Here is an 18,160-nt window from a genome sequence, read left to right as displayed (position 1 = left end):
GATGAGGGTGAGAAAGCATCAAAAGAAAGTGAGTAGAAGGAGTGAAATGTTGGAAAAATTGAACGGCGGAAGCAAAGAAGTAGAAGAGCAAGGAGAAAGTACGAAAGGATAGAAGGGGAGCAAATGAAGGGGAGGAGGATGAAAGGCAAAACCGAGAAGAAAGATGATGATATTAAATGTAAGGTGCGATTCATTTGAGAAAGTTTTTTTTTTTCCAAGAAACCAAATGTTGAGATCACATTGACTCACAGTGTTAGTTCAGGTAACTGTTAAGGTAAGTTCTTCCTTAGACGCCTCAGGATGTTACTGTACACTTCCCTGTTAGCCCTGAGGGGAGACTTAATCACAGCGTGCTGTGATTGACCCTGTGGATGTCTGATAAAGCTACAAACTACAAAGGGAGACAGAGCTTTTGCCACTGTGGCCCCGAGACTGTGGAACTCTCTCCCACTGAGCTTAAGATCTGTGGACTCAGTCGTTCTTTTTTTAAAAAACAACTAAAAACACATCTTTTTAGAATTACATTTTGTTAACTTTTGTCTGTTTTTGTTTTATACTTCGTCATCCCTGTGTGAAGCACTTTGTGATCTTTTTATCTAGAAAGGTGCTATATAAATAAAATTTTACTTTACTTACTTACAAACGTGCTCCTGGTTTCACTCCTGACCTGCTGGTGCCTGTTGGGGGTGACTGTACCTCAGGTTATCTACTAATTGGAAAGATGGTGGTTCGATTCTTGGCTGCTCCAGTTTGCATGCCTTGGGAAAGATACTGAACCCTGAGTTGTATTCATTGAAGTGTGAATGTCAGATAAAAAGCACTTACGTGTAGAAAAAAAGAGCTTGTATGGATGAAAGAGGCTCAAAGTAGAAAAGCAGAATTTAGGATTCAGTCCATTTACCATTTATAATGCCTTCAGGCTTGAACACTCTGAACTTTTCCAATAAAACATGCAAAAAATTGCCAGTGATCACAACATGGGTCAGCTTGGCACAGAATGTTGCTCAAATTGAATGCCCATGGTAAAATGGTCTGACTTTGATATTGAAGGAACGATGAGAGCCTAAAACGGGCGATGGCTCCAATCAGGTTTAATTTTATTTTTATAAACTGATCTGCACATGTGGAAACATGTGCTTTGAAACTAGACTAGAATAGAGAAAGAAGTTAAGGTGCCAGAAAGTTCGAGATAATGATGAGAGTGAGAGAAAAGAAAAGAGGAGAGGACGGTGACGAGGAGGTAAAAGGAAAGGGAAAAACAAGAAACAACAAGAGGGAAAATGAGGGTGATGTAGACGGCGTGATGGATGCTGTGAAGAGCAGAATCATGGGGTCAAACTGAAAGAAGAACAGAAAAGATGAAGAAAGAAAAGCAGAGAATAGAAAGGAAGAAGAAAAGCACAGATAAAGGAAGAAAAAGAAGAGAGCGAGGGGGATATGGGTGCAGTGGGAATACAGTGCAGACTGATTTACTTGCTGTAAATGTACTTAAGGGGCACTGAGCATACGTGAATATGTGGACGGTACAAATCTGCGGTTTGTATTTTTGGTAAGCAACTTAATCAGCTGTGTGAAAAGTGTGTTTGTGTTTGGCGGCGCCGGCGACGCTCTAATCAAAACACAAACAGCATAACAGCTGCTAAGACCGAGACATGTCCACCAAAGCTGGTAGAACGCCATTTAATATCTGATCTGTGGAGTCCTTTTACTCATTTAAAAATGTTTTACTGTTCTCAAATCAGATTTCTTACGTTTTTCATGATGGCATCTCTGATTTGTTTATTTATTTAGGCATTTAGCCATCATTTGACAGTGAAACTGAAAGTGAGACCTTCACGTCTTCTGCTCTGCCTCTGCTCCCACTCACTGCTGTAAGGTTGTAAACTACTGCTCTTCTTTGTGTTATGCAGTATTTGCCCCAGTCCTCATTGCTTAGCTTAAATACTTCATCAACCAAATTTTTATATTAGACAAAGTGAAGTCAGCTAAAAGATCTCAAAAACAATAATATGGACTATGGCAAAAAGGGGTTTGGAGGTGGTAAAAGAGTCCCTATGCAAGGTGAATATAGGATCTGCAACAAGGCTTAAGTAGGTGTTATGTGCCAAAGCACCATCCACATAGATGGTAGGACCCAGGGTTTGCCAGCAGAACATTCCCCAAAGCATCACATTATCTCGGTGGGCTTTTGTGCATCCTGGTGCCAGATGTTCCCCAAGTGAGCAACGCGCAAACCCGGAAAACATGATTCATCAGACTAGGCCACCATCTTCCATTGTTCTGTGGTCCCGTTCTGATTCACTGTTGGTGCTTTCGGTGGTGGACAGGAGTCAGCATGAGCACTCTCACTGGCCTGCAGCTATGTAGCCACAAACACAGCAAACTGTGCCTCTCTCTGTATTCTGACACCTTTCTATCAGAACAAGCATCGACATTTTTAGCAGTTCGAGCTACAGCAGCTCGTCTGTTGGATCAGACCACACGGGCCGGCCTTTGCTGCCATGTGCATCAGTGAGCTTTGGCCACCATGACCCTTTTGCTGGTCCACCACCGTTCCTTCCTTGGACCACTTCTAATAGAAACTGACCACTGCAGACCGGCAACATCCCATAATAGCGGGAGGTTTGGAGATGCTCTGATTCAGTGACAGTGCTCTAAACTGTATGCCTGATCAATGTACAGCTCAAGTATTTCATATCTATATACAGTAAATGTATCAATATAACGAACTGTATAGATTTATTATTGCACGTGTTTATATACTTCAGTTGAATTGTGAGGAATGGTCACTCACCGAGGTCGGCAGCGATGTATCGTTCTCCTTTGAAGCGGACTGCTTCGTCTTCATAGACTGGCTTCTGCAGATTTCTTCTCTCACAGAATCTGTATAGCAGCTGCGTGGGTGTCAGCTGGTCTCGCCACTGGTTTACTCCAGATCTAACAGGTGAGAGACAAAAAGCATCTAATAATATAAATAAAGTTTTATTTATTTTGTTATATCTGTCTATAATCATTGTCACAAAAAAACAGTTTTGTTCTCACATCCATTTCTGTTGGGTGACGTCCGGAACAGTTCAGGGTCTAATTTTATCAGTTTAATTGAAATTCAGTTTAAGCTTAATAAACAGAAAACAATGTCTCCTCACACATGATATGACTGTGGCAGGCCACACATGGCTCCATATTTGGACAGGAAGCGGTTCTCCAGGTCAATCACCGTCTCGCCGATCTTCTCGTCTTTGGTGAGCATGTCGTGGTCGTACAGCATCACGCGAAGGTCCTTTTCCAGTGGGAGAGAACATGTGAGCTCAAACATCCTGTAGAAAAGGAAAGCAGAAAAGGATTTTCAGCTTTGGTTCAGGCATTAGGAGCTTTCCAGTGGCCTCTCACGCGTTCGTGTGGCCACATCAATGACAGGAATTGTGATCACATTTTAAATGCATGTAGAAGTGATTGAAATGCAGATACAATTTTTGTGGTTTTTAAGGCCAAAATTATGTCCTAACATGCAATGTCAGATAAAACCTCCTGGAAAAGGAGCATAAATCTGCACGTCCACTTGAAGGAACTTCTTAAGTTTCACTCCTGTGACGAGTAATGTGTGCTGGTCTGCTAGGACATTTTTGTCAAGCCTATCCCCCTGTTGCCATCTTCATGAGTCTATGGAAAGACATTTTAGCAGAACGCTGGTGTGCACTGACTTGTCACACTGACTGAGAGCAGTTTACAGCCAGCAGTCGGAGCTCTGATGTGCACCAAGTTTCTGCTCTACTGTGGTCTGGTGCTCTGATTGGTTTGTGTGTAGTGACCCCTACTGGCAAGAAAACACACATAAGGGCGAAGGACACAAAATAGAGTAACAAGCATACAAAAGAGTGACATAGAGTGAATTCAGTATGTGTGCTGATGGAAATAATTCTGAGTCATGTATTTAGACTGGATCCTCATCATCATCATGTAAGACATTACATTTCAATACATTTGAAAAGGAAAAGCTGCACTGAAGCTGCCCTGACTTCAGTTTCCAGTGCATTAAGACAAAGGCTCATGTAGTAGGCAGATAAAGAGATTTCTTTAAAAAAAATATAAAAATCAGAACAGCAGCATGGTGGTTAGCACTGCTGCTACACAATGAAGAAGGTCTGAGTTATTTGGCTGGGTCCTTTCTGTGATGAGTTTGCAGAGCTGTCCCTGTGTCTGTCTGGTTTCTCTGGGTACTCTCACAGTCCAAAGACATGCACTTGGTGGGGTTAGGTTAAATGGTTATTCTACATTGCCCATAGGTTTGAATGGTTGTGGGTCTGTGTTAGAACTGGGTCAGACTGGCGACCTGACCAGTGTGTACCCCGCCTCTCGCCCTATTGTAGGTGGGATAGGCTCCTGCCCACTGTGAAGCTGAATAAGGATAAGTGGAATAGAATAGTTAGAGGATAGTTAGTTGGGTTTTTTTAATCAAGATTTTTTGTTTTATGAACATTTTGCAATTGATTTTATTTTAATTATTTTAAGAATCCATGTTTTATTATTGTAGCCTCTGTAGTTTCATTTTGTCAGCTTCTTTTAAAGTCATTTTATTTTATTAGCTCTAAAAAAGATAGAGAGAAGCTTTAATAAAATTATACAAAAGTTCTCTATAACACTGCTTCATGCTAAATTTATGCAGCAATCACCAGAGCTGGATTACCAACTAAGCAAAGAGGCCACCTCCTGATGACCTCTCATACTCAGCTGGTTTTATTAGTCTCCAAAAAAGTCTATTTGCTTTATCGACCACCAATTGATTACTTTTTTTCAAATAACGTTTAATTATGCTCATGTATAGGATGGTTGAAGTTGACATTAAACATGGCAAATGAGCAAAGGTTCAAATAATACATTCTGTATATGTATAAGTAATCCCTGTGAGCACAATGCTCAGGTTTCAGGCAGTTTTTGTCTGCTCTTAGGCTCTGTATGGTGTCAGAGTGGATGTAGTCATTAGAGGGAAACTGCTCTGTCTGTGAGCACAATAGCCCCACCCAAACCTTCTGTTTGTAAAGGACATCCAATCACAGGAAAGTTAGCTTAACAAGGAGGTGGCCTTAAAAGGAAGGGCAGTAAAACAGCTAGAGGAAAACAGACAGAAGAACAAGTCCTAATATAAGATTAACAAATATTTGAAGTTTGCAAAGAGACTCTAGTAGAGCTCAAGAATAAACATGAGGATGTGGAAATGAGCATAATCAGTCCCAGAGTGCTGAATATAAACAAATGCAAAATTTAAACTTCAGTTTAGTTAAAGAATAACATTTAAAAGTTAGTTTTTGTACTGCATCCTCAATTATTATTATTTTTGTCCAAACTAGGAATAAGCCGGGACATACAACCTTCATCCCTCTACACATACACAAAGATTTGTGGCACAGTTAGATACAGGCTGAATCCACATCCTTTTAACTTGGGGACAGATTGGGACCTTTATACATGATAAGTGACAACAGTGCAACATGTGTACACTTCATCCTACCCCTGTGTAAATTGTGTAATAAATAGTTTCTCATGGTATATTTTCCTGTTCTGTATTTTGTTTTTTAACATTTTATTGATATTAAGACGTTCGATATAAAACAATTCATCAATTAACAGGAACCCATGGGTAGGTATTCAGTTCCCTGTGAACCATTGTGGTTTATGGCACTGAAAATGTCAAGTGATATGAAATATGTGCCAGGGTGTGCTGGTTTGCATGGAATAACAGAGGATAGAGGAGTGAAGATTAAGGAAGCCTGCCTCTAGACCAGATACTCTGAAAGTCTGTGGATCGCCTCCGAGTCGGCAAGATCGGGGAAGTCCAGACTTTTGGTTTTAGGCACAGATAGACAGAAAGGGGGGGAAAGAGGGACAGACCAAAGGGGCATTAGTGTACGTACTTTCCAAAGACTGGGTCCAGTGTACAGGGGATGTAGTTTTCATGGTCGTTGACTGACTTCTTCCCCAGCGTGATCTTCACATATGGGTCACACTGAAAACAACAAGCTTTCTGTTAACTCATGTCATCTTCCATTTACTTGGTATCACTTACACCCTCCTTGGTACAAATCTTTTCCTTGACATTAATGAGTATCCTAACCATGAGTACCTAATTCTGGTTACATTTTCTAGCCATCCTCTTCTACATTTCTCTCCCTTTCTCCCCTTATACCTTCCCATTGGGGTCTTTGGGCTGGAGTCCATGAGCCTGGATGATGTAGACTCGGACCAAGCACTCCTCGATGCCATTGGGAGGCAGCTTTCTGAACTGCCTTGGGGGAGCAGGGGCACCGGGGTCATCTGGCAGGGGGTAGATCTTAAACATGCCCTGGTTCATAAGGGAGAGGGGGTGGAGGGATTGTCAGTTAAAGAAGTAGATGTCAAGTGGTGTAAAGGAAGCTTTTAAATTAAAAAGTACCGACAAAGATGAATGAATCGAGATAAGCTCTAGGCATAATTTATCATGTGATATGTGATACGTAACTTCACATCAGGCTGCAACAACTTGCAATGTGGCGACTAGAAGAAAATGGCAAATAGTGAGACTCGACCGAACAACTTTTAAACTTTGCATTTACCTTGAACTCTCCCACCACTGAGGGATCTTCTCCTTCATCTTGAGTCTTTCCTCTGTACAGTTTGAATGTTTGGCAGAAATCAGAGAGTCCTTTAAAATCCTCGATCTTCTCCAGCTCCCGGTCATACACCTGAGGAGGAAGAGCAGAGCGAGATAGGAGTTTATTTAGCCCTAAAACAGGTCTATTTCAATAGCTGACTCACAAATTACAACGTAATAGATACGTTTGGGGCAACAACAAAAAAAAGAGAAAGAGGAAAAGCAGAATAAGGAGGTAGGAGTAAAAAAAAAAAAAAAAAAAAAAAAAAAGGACATTTAAGAGAGTGTAAAAGAGGGGCAGAGATGGATGAAAGTCCACAGCGCAACAAGATGTGGAGATGACAGAATGAAAGACATATTTTAAATTACAGAAGACTCAGAAAGGAATAAAAGGAAGAGATACTTGGGGTATGGAAGGAGGACACATCATATGCTTACTATTTAGAGTAGTGAACATGAAAACATCAGAGCCAATGAAAATTGGTGAGTAGACAAAGAGAAAGAAGAAGAGGGGCTGTGAATGTAAATGCAGAGAATGAGAAAGAAAATGCTTTTTGGATCTGTCGCAATCAACATGTTTAAAATTTCAAATAATGAGGTCAGAGTATGTAAAAGTAATCCCTGTGAGCCAAAAGCTCAGCCTTCAGACTGAGGTTTTCCAAGTCTTGGATCTGCATGATGTCATAGAGAGGGGATATCCCCAAGGCCTCAATTATACTCTGTTGCAGACAAGGACACAGGCAGTTGGAGGCACCACGGCTGAGTAATCATTCCTGTTATACTTCACTGAAGTCCACTGCCTCGGATGCATGCAGATGCATGCAACGCAAAGTGTCCACAGAGGAGACCACCTGATGTTCAAGCCTTTTATGAGGGGCAGCCAATCACAATAAAGTTGGTCAAAATAGGGAGAAGCCAAACGTGGATGAATTGAGGTCCAGTAAAAGATACACAAGGCTTATTTTAAGCTGTGAATCATGCAAAGCTAAAGAGCCCATCAATATATAAGAATAACAGTGGTGTTTACATCTAATTCATGTTCAGTTTTTAAGACATTATCAAGTTTATCAAGTTTTTTTTCAAATTAGATACACATGTGTGAGAATTCAATGGGTCCAAAGCACGGCTAGATTAATTTGTTTTCATTAGTGATGATTTTCTACTTCACTAACTCAGTCAAATTCATTGACTTTCTTCAGCTTATCAAGTTCTGGAAAGTAACAATCTAGTATGTGAATGAGGCAGCCAACTGAAATCTCATATTTGTCACCAGCTACAGGTTGTGACACCAGTCACTTTTGTGTTTGAAATTTCACATCTGTAACAATTATGATGAAAAAGTAGGATAGACTGAAATGAGCTCCAGTCACACAGGCACAGAGACTGATCTGTGACCATCTGGCAACCATCTGTGAGGGAAAAACACATATTCCCCAACCAGTTGCGAGTGGCTGTTGGATGTTAATGGGATTTGCTGCTGAAATGCTTGCTAAAGTCTCTACTTACGCAGTCCAACAGACCAGCCAGTGACCCTGTGATAACAACCTGTTGCTGGGGGAACATGTGCACTCCCAAATCTCATTATTGGAAGATTGTTGTTAAACAAAAGGCTGTTGTTTCTTTCTTGCAAATGTTTTTTTCAAGTTATGCAGAAACTAAGACAGTGGTCTTGCAAGCACTTTTTCAAAATGAATTGAAAGAGGGAGGAGAAAGGTTGTGAAAGCAACGAGATGCTTTCCATTTACTTTGTTATTAAACTGGGAAGGGGAGGAAAGAGGATTGTTAGGAAATGAGGAGAAACAAGGGGGTTGTGTTGGATGAAATGAAGGGTGTACGGTTAATGCTGTGAAAGGAGAGAGGTGAAAGAGTTGGAAAAGCAGGAATGGGGGCAGGAACTGTGGAAACATACCGACGACGGGGGTGATGTAAATGAATGAAAGGTCTGGAAACAGCGATTCATTTCAGTACTTCAACACCAAACCCAAAAGGGCAAGGCAGAGCGTGGAGAAAAAGGCTCTGGCAAAGCATATACAGTTAATAATGTATAGGATACACACAGGTACTAAACAGATACCTTGCTGATTAAACCACGATATGATTAAATCATATCACTTATAGAAAATGTACTTAGAAATTACGTTTTTGATATAAAGCTAAATTAACCTTACATGGAAAAAAAAGAGACAGAAAATAGCAAACCTTTCTCGATCAAAACGTTAAAGGTCACCTTCTCAAATTCACCAGTTAACAGTTTGCATTTTATTTTTCTTTCTTTTAAAAAAAAGCTCAAAATAACACTTTGAACTTGTACTGACATCTACCATGAAGCAGAGACTCAAAAAAGCCATTGGTTCTGACTAAGAAATAGCTGGCTTGTTCTCAATAGAGCAAGACAAGTTTGGAAATGCACCCAATACCAAGGGAGATGGAAGGCGGTGGGAAAGGAGACGCCAAGAGACAGGCGAAGTCATAACAAGGGTGGTAACAGCGGTGTCTTTGTGACAGAAGCAAAACTAACCAGTTCTGCTGTCTGTTGCAGGGCAGAAGCAAAGATGTGAAATGAGTTGTCAGAGTGTGGAAGCAGTGGAGTAAGCCCAAGGTTTGAGAGAACATCACTGTGTGGATTGAAAAGGACAGTACAAAGAAGGTAAAATGGAAAAATTAGGAGATGAGGTAAAGGCTGATGTAAGACAACAGCACCCACTAGAAACCACAGTGGCAATCACAGCTCTTGTTCCTGAATGTCACCAGTCAAAGCTGTTTTATGACTTGGTTTACCAAATTGTTTAAATCATGAATGTTTTTTTTTTAATTGCTATAATCACTTTAGTGCTCGCTAACTTTTAGAGTGTTACAAGCTATGCACTAGCATTAGCATTATACTCTTTCTTCTAGCATGTATTAACTTTAAAGTCTTTGAACACAATGAGATAAACCATGTAACATGTGCCCTGCATAAAACTCAGATGTGACAAACATGAACTTAGTGAAATACCACATAAAAAACTTCAACTGACTCTTGCTCATGTTTGGATGCTTGATTAGGACTTGGTGTCACATTTAAATGCAATGATAACCCTTTAGGTTACATCCACAGTAGCCCGGATAGATTTGAAAAGAGCGTTTTCATCCGAAAACGCTTACGTTCCAGTACTGTGCATGCATGAAATGCAAGAAGATTCGACCTGCCTCATTTCTGTCTGCCGCTTATTTCTGTCTGCTGCTTATTTACTCTTTGAAACGTCGCGGCAAAATGTCGAGGAAAGGCACCGAGTTTTTTAAATGGACTAACAATGAGGTGGAGTTGTTGCTGCGAGTAACACAAAAGTATAAAGTATAAACACAAAACAACTGCTGTATAATGCCCTCTACTATCTTAGTTTAATTGGTCACATGACTGCATCATATGACTAACATGCATCATCGTTTTACAAAGTCTGCGTTTTCACTGTCTACACTGCGACGCGAAAGCACCATTTTCAAATGTATGCGTTTTCGAGAGCGTTTTGAAAACGCTGCGTTTTCCATGAGCGAAAACGCCGTCTCAGTGTGGACGAGAGGCCAAGACGGAGAGAAAACGATGCGTTTTTAAACAAAAACGCATTAGTGTGCACGTAGCCTTAGTGTCATTTGTTTGCATGTTTCAAACCAGAGCATTAACACTGTCCTGACTGTGCCATGCCTCCTGCCTTTTTAAGTTTAAGTTCAAAGATGTCTGCGTTGCTGAAACTGGAGCTAATAAATCTTACAAAATGGTAGGAAACACAAAATACATGCAACTCCGCACAGATTATTACAGTTGTAAAATAGTATATGGAGAAATATTAGCTTTGATATTAGCATTGCTAGCAAAGCATAGCATTATCTTTGTGCTAATCATTGCGTGTTGACAAAGCATATTGCTATCATGTCTATCTAACACAGCCTTTGTCTTCATCATGTTTAAACCATGTATTTAGCCCGATAATGTAAAGTAAGTTTTATGTGAACTTTTTGGTGTTTTCAAACTTATTTTATTCAAACACTGTTGCAGCTGAAGCATCATAGTGGCAAAACCAAAGGCTTTGTCTGACAGCAAACCCATGCATTTAGCTGTACTTCAAACGTATCATCAAAATGAAGCTGATTTAAATGATTTTGAATGTCACATGGTAATTGGTGACAGACAGGCTGGTCTGAGTATTTCAGAAACTGCTGATCTACTAGGATGACCAAATGGAGAGTGGTCAGGAAAAAGAGAAAATATGCAGTGAGCGGCACTTCTAGGGGTAAAAATGCCTCACTGATACCAGAGGTCAGAGGAGAACAGCTGGACTGCTTTGAGCTGTAACACAAATAATCACCAGGGTGTTTTCTATTTTCCAAATGAAGATTTGCAAAATAGTATCTCTTAATTCACAAGAAGATTGGCTACAGTAGCAGAAGACCATACCGAGTGTCACTTATGTCAGCCAAGAACAGGAAACGGAAGCTACAATTCACACAAGCTTCTATTGTCAAAACTGGACACTAGAAGATTGGAAGGACATTGTCTGGTCTGAGGAGTCTCGTACAATATAATGATAAAAACATGTGTTTAAAAAAAAAAAGGTCTTTCTTAATTTTGACTTTTTTATAGTGATAGCGGGGAACTGGCCACACTGAAGTTCAATTCAATTCCATGTTATTTATATAGCACCAAATCACAACAACAGTTGGCTCAAGACGCTTCATATTGTAAGGTAAAGACCCTACAATAACACATGCAGTGAACATTTTCATTCATTCTGATGAAGAAAATCTTTGTGGTATTTACTTATTCTCTAGTGGATTGCATTACTCTTCCAGACAATTAATTTTATTCTCCCATTTATGCCAGTTTATTATTATTATTATTTATTTTTTTTAGCAAAGTCTCTATTTTCCCTTGTTCTCAAATATTTAGCCCTTTTCGAATGTCATTTTCTTGTCCACCTTCATATGAGTGGCACACCAGTGTGCTAAATTGGTGATGTAACCGAAAAAGTTTTTACAGCAGCGGGAGGAGATGGAAACAGAACCAGAAAGGTGACAAAATGAGGGGAGCACAAAGCCAAGGCTGAGAAGAAAAGTAAGCAAATTTTCCTCAGGTCAGAGCAAGGGCTGGAAACTGTCTGCTGACAGTTGCTACCCAAAGACAGTGAAAGGTCAGAGGAAATCAGAAAAAGAGGTTGAAAAAGGTTGGAAACAGCAGCTAATTTCTCTGTGACAGTAGCAGATCTGAGTAAAGGACTTGTCAAAGACATAAAGGAAACAGAGTGGGAGAAAAGTGGAGAGGGGCGGGGGTGGGGGGAAGTAAATCAAAAGGAGGTGTTGGCACTGAGCTGGTCGGTGAAAGGGTGAAAGTGAGGCAAAGTGACGATGGAATCAGTGGCTCACTGGTCATTTCACTAGTTTCCATCCAACTGTCAACTGAATTTTGAGCAAAGTTTTGAAATGTCGCAAAAACTCAGAGGTGACTTAGATGTGTTTCCATCGGCCAGGGTGAAACCATTTAATAGGCTCCTGACTGAAAAAAATACAACCACTAGAAAAATGGAAAGAGTCTTTCAAGGGTCAATGACTATTGGGCAAGATGTAATTGTTCTCTACTGTGCCATTTAGTTTGAGCTCTACTTTAATGGCTTCATATAAAGAAAGAGGCAAAGAAATATTATTTGACATTACAGCATATATAGCATGGCTTTTATGGAAAATCTCTGGATGTTAAAACCTATTTTTAAAAGTTTTTTCATTAGATTCATGACCAACTGTGTTGCTATGTGATTTAATAATATTAATAAATACATTTAAAAGCCTATTAATTACTAATATTTTACTTTTAAGCCCTTGATTTTGACTTTGTACAACATGTATGTCAGGGTACATGCAGAAAACCTGTTGTTATTGCTGTGATGATGTGAAAGGGCTTTCAAGGCAGAGGTTAGAGCTCTAATTAAAGAGTAATAAAAAAGGCAACATTCTGACATGATTAGTCATTTGTTTGGGAATCAGACAAGAGACTGACGTGTGCTTTGAATCCCGGTGGAAGGAAAGGTCGCCGTTTGGGCCAAGAGAAACGGGATAAGGGTTGAACAGAGCGTGGGCGATCAAGGGTTGCTCCTGGGATGGCGGCAGACTCTTAAAGGACCAGACTACAGACAAACATTGACGACGGCTCATTTCGGAGTCGCCAACATCAGAGCATGGCCTTTTCCCTGAATCTCTCCCACTGTGGTGTTCCCAAAGCAAATTCAACATGGATGAGTCATGGATGAAGAAGTTAGGGAAATGGACAGAATGTCACGATGCCGAGACTTTTGATGATGGAGCATGAGAAGAGAGGGGGAGGAGGGGAATGACAGACTGACAGAGGGAACTGGCATTAGGGCAGATAAATGATTTAAATGGTGAGGTTTAGAGCAATGAACGGGTTTTAAGAAAAAGGAACAAAGGCTAAAGGCGTCTCCATCTTTTTCATGTTTTCTTATTACTTTCTCAGTTTTTTATTCTTTCTGCTACTGTTACCTTTACCCTATTATACTCTCAGAAATAAGGGCATGGTAAAAGTCAATTTCTGTCCATACAAGTCCAAGGTACATGAATTACACATCAATTAATTGTTGGGACTCCAAGCTAACTATGAGCACATTTCCGAAAGCCAGTGTCCCGAGATAGAAATGGTGTAGTCTTTCACTTTTACATCTCAAGATGCAATATTTTATTGCTCTGTTTATTTTGGGTAAATTAAAAGCATATACGCATACACTGAAAAAAGGACACGGGCCATCTCTTGGATTTATGTAAGCATCTTAGGTGTATTTAACGCAATTGCTTTATGGTTTAAAGTTAAGTGTTAATTTAACTCAATTGTTCAAGTTGCTCACAAAGCAAAACATCTGTGTGCAACCAACATCTATATTGAATTACGTAATTCCAACATGTTCTTTTCTTCAATGCATATTCCTTTGCTTCCACTTTGTTGAGCTGATATACAGTGGCTAACAAATTTATTAAACCACCACCCAGTATAAGGTTTATGCCAGAGCTGCCCTAAACAGTACTAATAATTAAAATAAATACATTTTTACAAAGTTTCTATAGTAAATAATCCACCAATATACACATACTCTTTCATCAAAATTATATTGTTAATAATGCACATCAATGTTCTTTGATTAAAATACCCATGTGCAGTTATTTACTTGCATCTTGAATGTTAAGCTTCTCAGAGAAGTCTAGTGTACCAGCTCACATTTGGATATAAAATCATGATTTGTTAGTTGCATAATAAATAATATCAGGTTTTGGCAGATTTCAACTAAATTATGTTTTATTGTTTCTGAAAAGATCTAATAAGGCAATCTAATACATTTGTTGCTTTGTAAGATGAAAGGTCCACTTTGTGCATTTACATTAAGTTTCGCAGTTTATGTCTGCAAGACACAAACTGCAAAGTAAATATCAAGGGTCTAAAGTATAATGGTGGTTCATTAAGGGGTACTTTCCCAGTGGCAAAAAACTGTTCCCCTAGAAATAAAACAAAAAAAAAAGCGTCTGTTTATTTAGTGACAGTGTACATGCACATTGATGGAGATGTTAAATAAGCATTTTGGAAGATACTGTCAGATTACCACTGAATAAAACTGTCTTCCCACCCACAATGCACGTCAGGGTTATTTTTATGACAAAAGCGTCAACAGAAGAAATACAAAACCCCAAAACAATGTACAACACTTTTCCAATTATTATGTGACTTACAATACTAATGAAAAAGAATAAAAACTCAATAAATACTATGTAAATTAAATAGGTAAACTCTTGTAATTGAACATGATCTTTATTTTTGGTCTGAAACTACACAAATCATAAAAATAATAGCTGCAAACCTTTCAGCTGAAAGCTGACAATTACCTTTTAGCGTCTATTAATCTTTTATTTATGAAGGCCAGGAAACCACACCATATACAATAAGTAAACTTTGTGGAATGTGAGTTAACATATGCCTTAACAGGGAAAAATGGGGAATGTGTTCATAAATTTCATACTATTATAGAAATACAAAGATATCACAAGAACTTACATATTTCCTCAAATAGTAATAGTATGTAGTGCAGTTTTACAAGATGCACATGTCGCATAAAATTATTTACTCATGAAAGCAGCCCCAAAGAGCGCAAAGACAATTAAACAATTAAACAATTACATTTTTTAATTTGTCATGTTCCTTGGGTTCTTTTTTCCTTTGACTGTTTTTGGCTATTTTGTATTTGACTTTTGATTATCTCCTGTTATTTACTTATTTATTGTTTTACGTTTTAACTTTGAAGCATAGTTTTCTTTGATAGTTTGCATTAAAGGCTTGCCTATTGCTTAATATTCAGTCTGCAGTGTCCTGTATTTGGATCATCTCTCTTACCCATATGGAAAAATGTTGTATTCCATAGTCCTTCATAGATGATAAATGGCCTGCACGTCACATTAACCCTTTACATTAACCTACCACCTGAGCCACAGCTGCCCAAAAGCTACAGGAGTGTTGTTGCACTGATGCATTGACAAAGCAGAGGTTAGAAAAAAGTTTAAACTCTGTGACAGCAGATGTATACAAAAATTATTCAGGTAAGTGCACTTATAATTGTACTAATTTAGCAGTATCCATAACATGATTTGCTTAGTGCTCTGGTGTGATGAGCCAAAGACACTGAACATGCTGGCACACTGAGTCATAAGTGAAACCATAACCTTGTGCAAAGGTTTTATCAGATTTGGCAGAGTTCTGTTGACCAATGGCTCAACGAATTCATTTACATACATCTGCTTCAAAATAACTTCAGATATGCCTTGTAGGAATAAAGAAGACACACTTCTCTCACCATCAGCCTCCCCATTTAAACTAAATTTAGTACTAAACCAATGCTATCTTACAAGCTGTTACATTATTGGTGTTGGTTCATGCTTCAGACAGCTGGAACTTTGAAGCTTTACATTTTGTCAAATGTGAGTCAGAATAATCGAATGTTATTTCAGATTTATTAACTGATTAAGCAGCCCTCCACAACTGTCCCATTTTCTCTTGGGAAAACGAATTGTCCACCCCTGGGATCTAAGAGGTTAATAAAGGGTTAGGTGGTTAATTTTCTCATGGATCAAATGGAAAAAGTAGGGCTGCTGCAAAGGGCTGGACCAGTAAAAGATGGATACAATTAATGCTTTAAATTAACTTACCACTTGAGCCACAGCTGCCTAAAGAATATAGCCAATTGCATGTTCGAATATATGAATTCCCACATCATACTAGACAAACTTAATAAGAATCTTGTATCTAGTTGTAACATATGTATTATTTGCAAGTTTCATTTGAAAGATATATACATTTAGTTAAGGAAAAAACAAAAAAACAACAACATTTGTTTCCTACAAGCACTTAACACACATCCTTACCTTGAGAGTGTCAAAGCCTTCCTCCAGATAAGTCGCACACTTGTTTTTCTCTCCAGTCGATGCGTAGAACTTACTCCACCAGTCCATAATCTCTTCTCCCTGTTGGTCACACAATCAGATGTCAGAGTTTGGAAGGTTGAATAGGAGGTGCTGAATATAAATAAGGCTGTGTTGTTTGGTAAAACCCAAATGATACTTTTGAATCATTCAGGTTTGCTCTGCATGCAGTCTTATGGCTTGCGTAATATTATTTAAAAAAATATTTGTGTTGGTTTGACTTCATGTTTGCGTTACTTTCTTGCTGCTTCATTTACCTGACGAGTCAAACTAAAAATAAGTAAATAAATACTTGAAAGGTCATTTCCAATCCCACCAAATTGTCTGTGGCTACTGAAAGTGATTTTTGTGTCGTTTATGGGCTGTGTTTGTTTGATATCTGAACTTCTTCTGAAGAACCTTTGACCTTTCAAACCTGTTCAAAGTCCTGCAGTGAGTGCTATTTGACTTTGTAGAGCACTGCAGCGCTTTTCATGATTTTTCCAATGATCGCATGGCAACATCGAGTTAGCCAAGTTACGTCAACACAAGTAAAAATTGTCTCTGGTGACTCCATGGCATTAAGGTCATGGTATATGGGCGTTCTGAGGCAATGGAAACGGGCAACACTGGGATGGGAACTGGCACAAAGTGGACGAAAATCAACATGGACATAAGAAGAACCGAGTTATGCCAAAAGAGTCCAAAAATGTATATTTATTCATGAAGAAATTAATTATTCTGCTACCTTGCTCCAAGCTGTTTTTCACCACGTCTCTCTATAACCTAGTAATATTCTTCAGGAACAAAAAATACTTGGTGCTTTCATTGTCTTTTTTGGGTGTTTTATGCTGATCAGACGAGGCCAGATGTAGTGAAAATGTGAAAATGTTAACAACCTTCCTGAAAACACAAACTCACTGAGGCTGGACTGAAGTTATCTACCGAGAGATTGGCTGGTGTAGTTCATGTGATTAAGAGAGTATGAAAGAGGTCAGACTAAGAATCCAAGGAATCCAAGTTTGTAATTTGTGCACAACCCTAAATTTAACATACCCCTGCTTAAATTTAATACCATTTAAAGTTCTGACAAAAAAAAATCCCATAATCTAAAAAAGGTTTTTTAGTGTTAGAAGCAAAATGTCTCTTAATTTGTTTTCTCCAAACGCATTACTTCTCAGTCTCTGGAAAACATTGATTGCTTTGATTTTATTGTTTCCTAAGTATTTCTTTCTTTTTTGGAGCCAATCTCCACCTGAAACTGGGACTGTTGTGTAGGGCTGCACCAATAACACAGAGGTCAAATGAAAATTGAGCAAACCTGAGTTCAGTTTATTGGTGTGGCCCTCCACAACAGTCCTTGGGTCTTACGAGGTGAGAAACTGGGATGGTTGTGAAGAACCGCAACAGTAAGCTTATAAAGAAATAAAATTAATACTGAGTAATATTGAGCTCATCCTATTGATGCAGCCCTCCACAATAGTCCCACTTTATAAAGATAGAAAGTTAATACTAAGCAGAATGGAGTTGTTGAACTAAATTAAGCTGATCTCACTTTTGCTTAATATACATTTTTAAGCTTATTGGTGTGGCCCTCCACAACAGTCCCAGTTTCTCATGTAGCCTGCTGGGAAAATTAATTTTCCACCCTGAGTTAACAGATGGGGCAAATGCATGCAAGTGCAAAAGTTACCAGAATGAGATGCATTTACACATATTGCACTGCCAACATAATTTCACACCAGATGGGTGTCAGATACTGCAGCTCCATCATGATGCACAAGGGTTTTGGGTGCAGTTGGGCATATAGTTTCCCTTTTAAAAGGTCCACATTAAATGTTTTTTAACTGCAATAAATCACTGGTGTAATAAATCACAGTGTTGTATTTCGTGCTTTGTTTCACCTAATTTTAATTTCTGCTGTTAGTTTGGCTTACAAAAGCTACTCTGTTGGGTTTGGGAAACGATTGTGTTTTGGTTTGACAAAATTAACCCTGCAGCTAAAAAAAAAAAAAAAAAAAAGCCTACCAATTTAAATGTGACACCAAAGGCCCTTAC

At 38.9% G+C, this 18,160-nt stretch overlaps 1 protein-coding gene across 1 annotated transcript in view; it reads right to left on the bottom strand.

The window, feature by feature from the left end:
* dysf (dysferlin, limb girdle muscular dystrophy 2B (autosomal recessive)) overlaps positions 1 to 18,160 on the bottom strand; it is a gene marked incomplete at its 5' end in the record, with an annotated part of 91,212 nt that overhangs the window by 19,427 nt on the left and 53,625 nt on the right. The window contains 6 exon segments of the mRNA XM_040007057.1: positions 2,795 to 2,937; positions 3,147 to 3,317; positions 5,910 to 6,001; positions 6,182 to 6,337; positions 6,588 to 6,716; positions 16,067 to 16,165. Of these exon segments, the coding sequence (XP_039862991.1) occupies positions 2,795 to 2,937; positions 3,147 to 3,317; positions 5,910 to 6,001; positions 6,182 to 6,337; positions 6,588 to 6,716; positions 16,067 to 16,165 (790 nt within the window).

Source organism: Simochromis diagramma, unplaced genomic scaffold, assembly GCF_900408965.1.
Source record: "Simochromis diagramma unplaced genomic scaffold, fSimDia1.1 OVJJ01000531.1, whole genome shotgun sequence".
NCBI lineage: Eukaryota > Metazoa > Chordata > Actinopteri > Cichliformes > Cichlidae > Simochromis > Simochromis diagramma.
The sequence above is the reverse complement of the archived record's forward strand: the minus strand, read 5'-3'. Positions and strand labels throughout refer to the sequence as shown.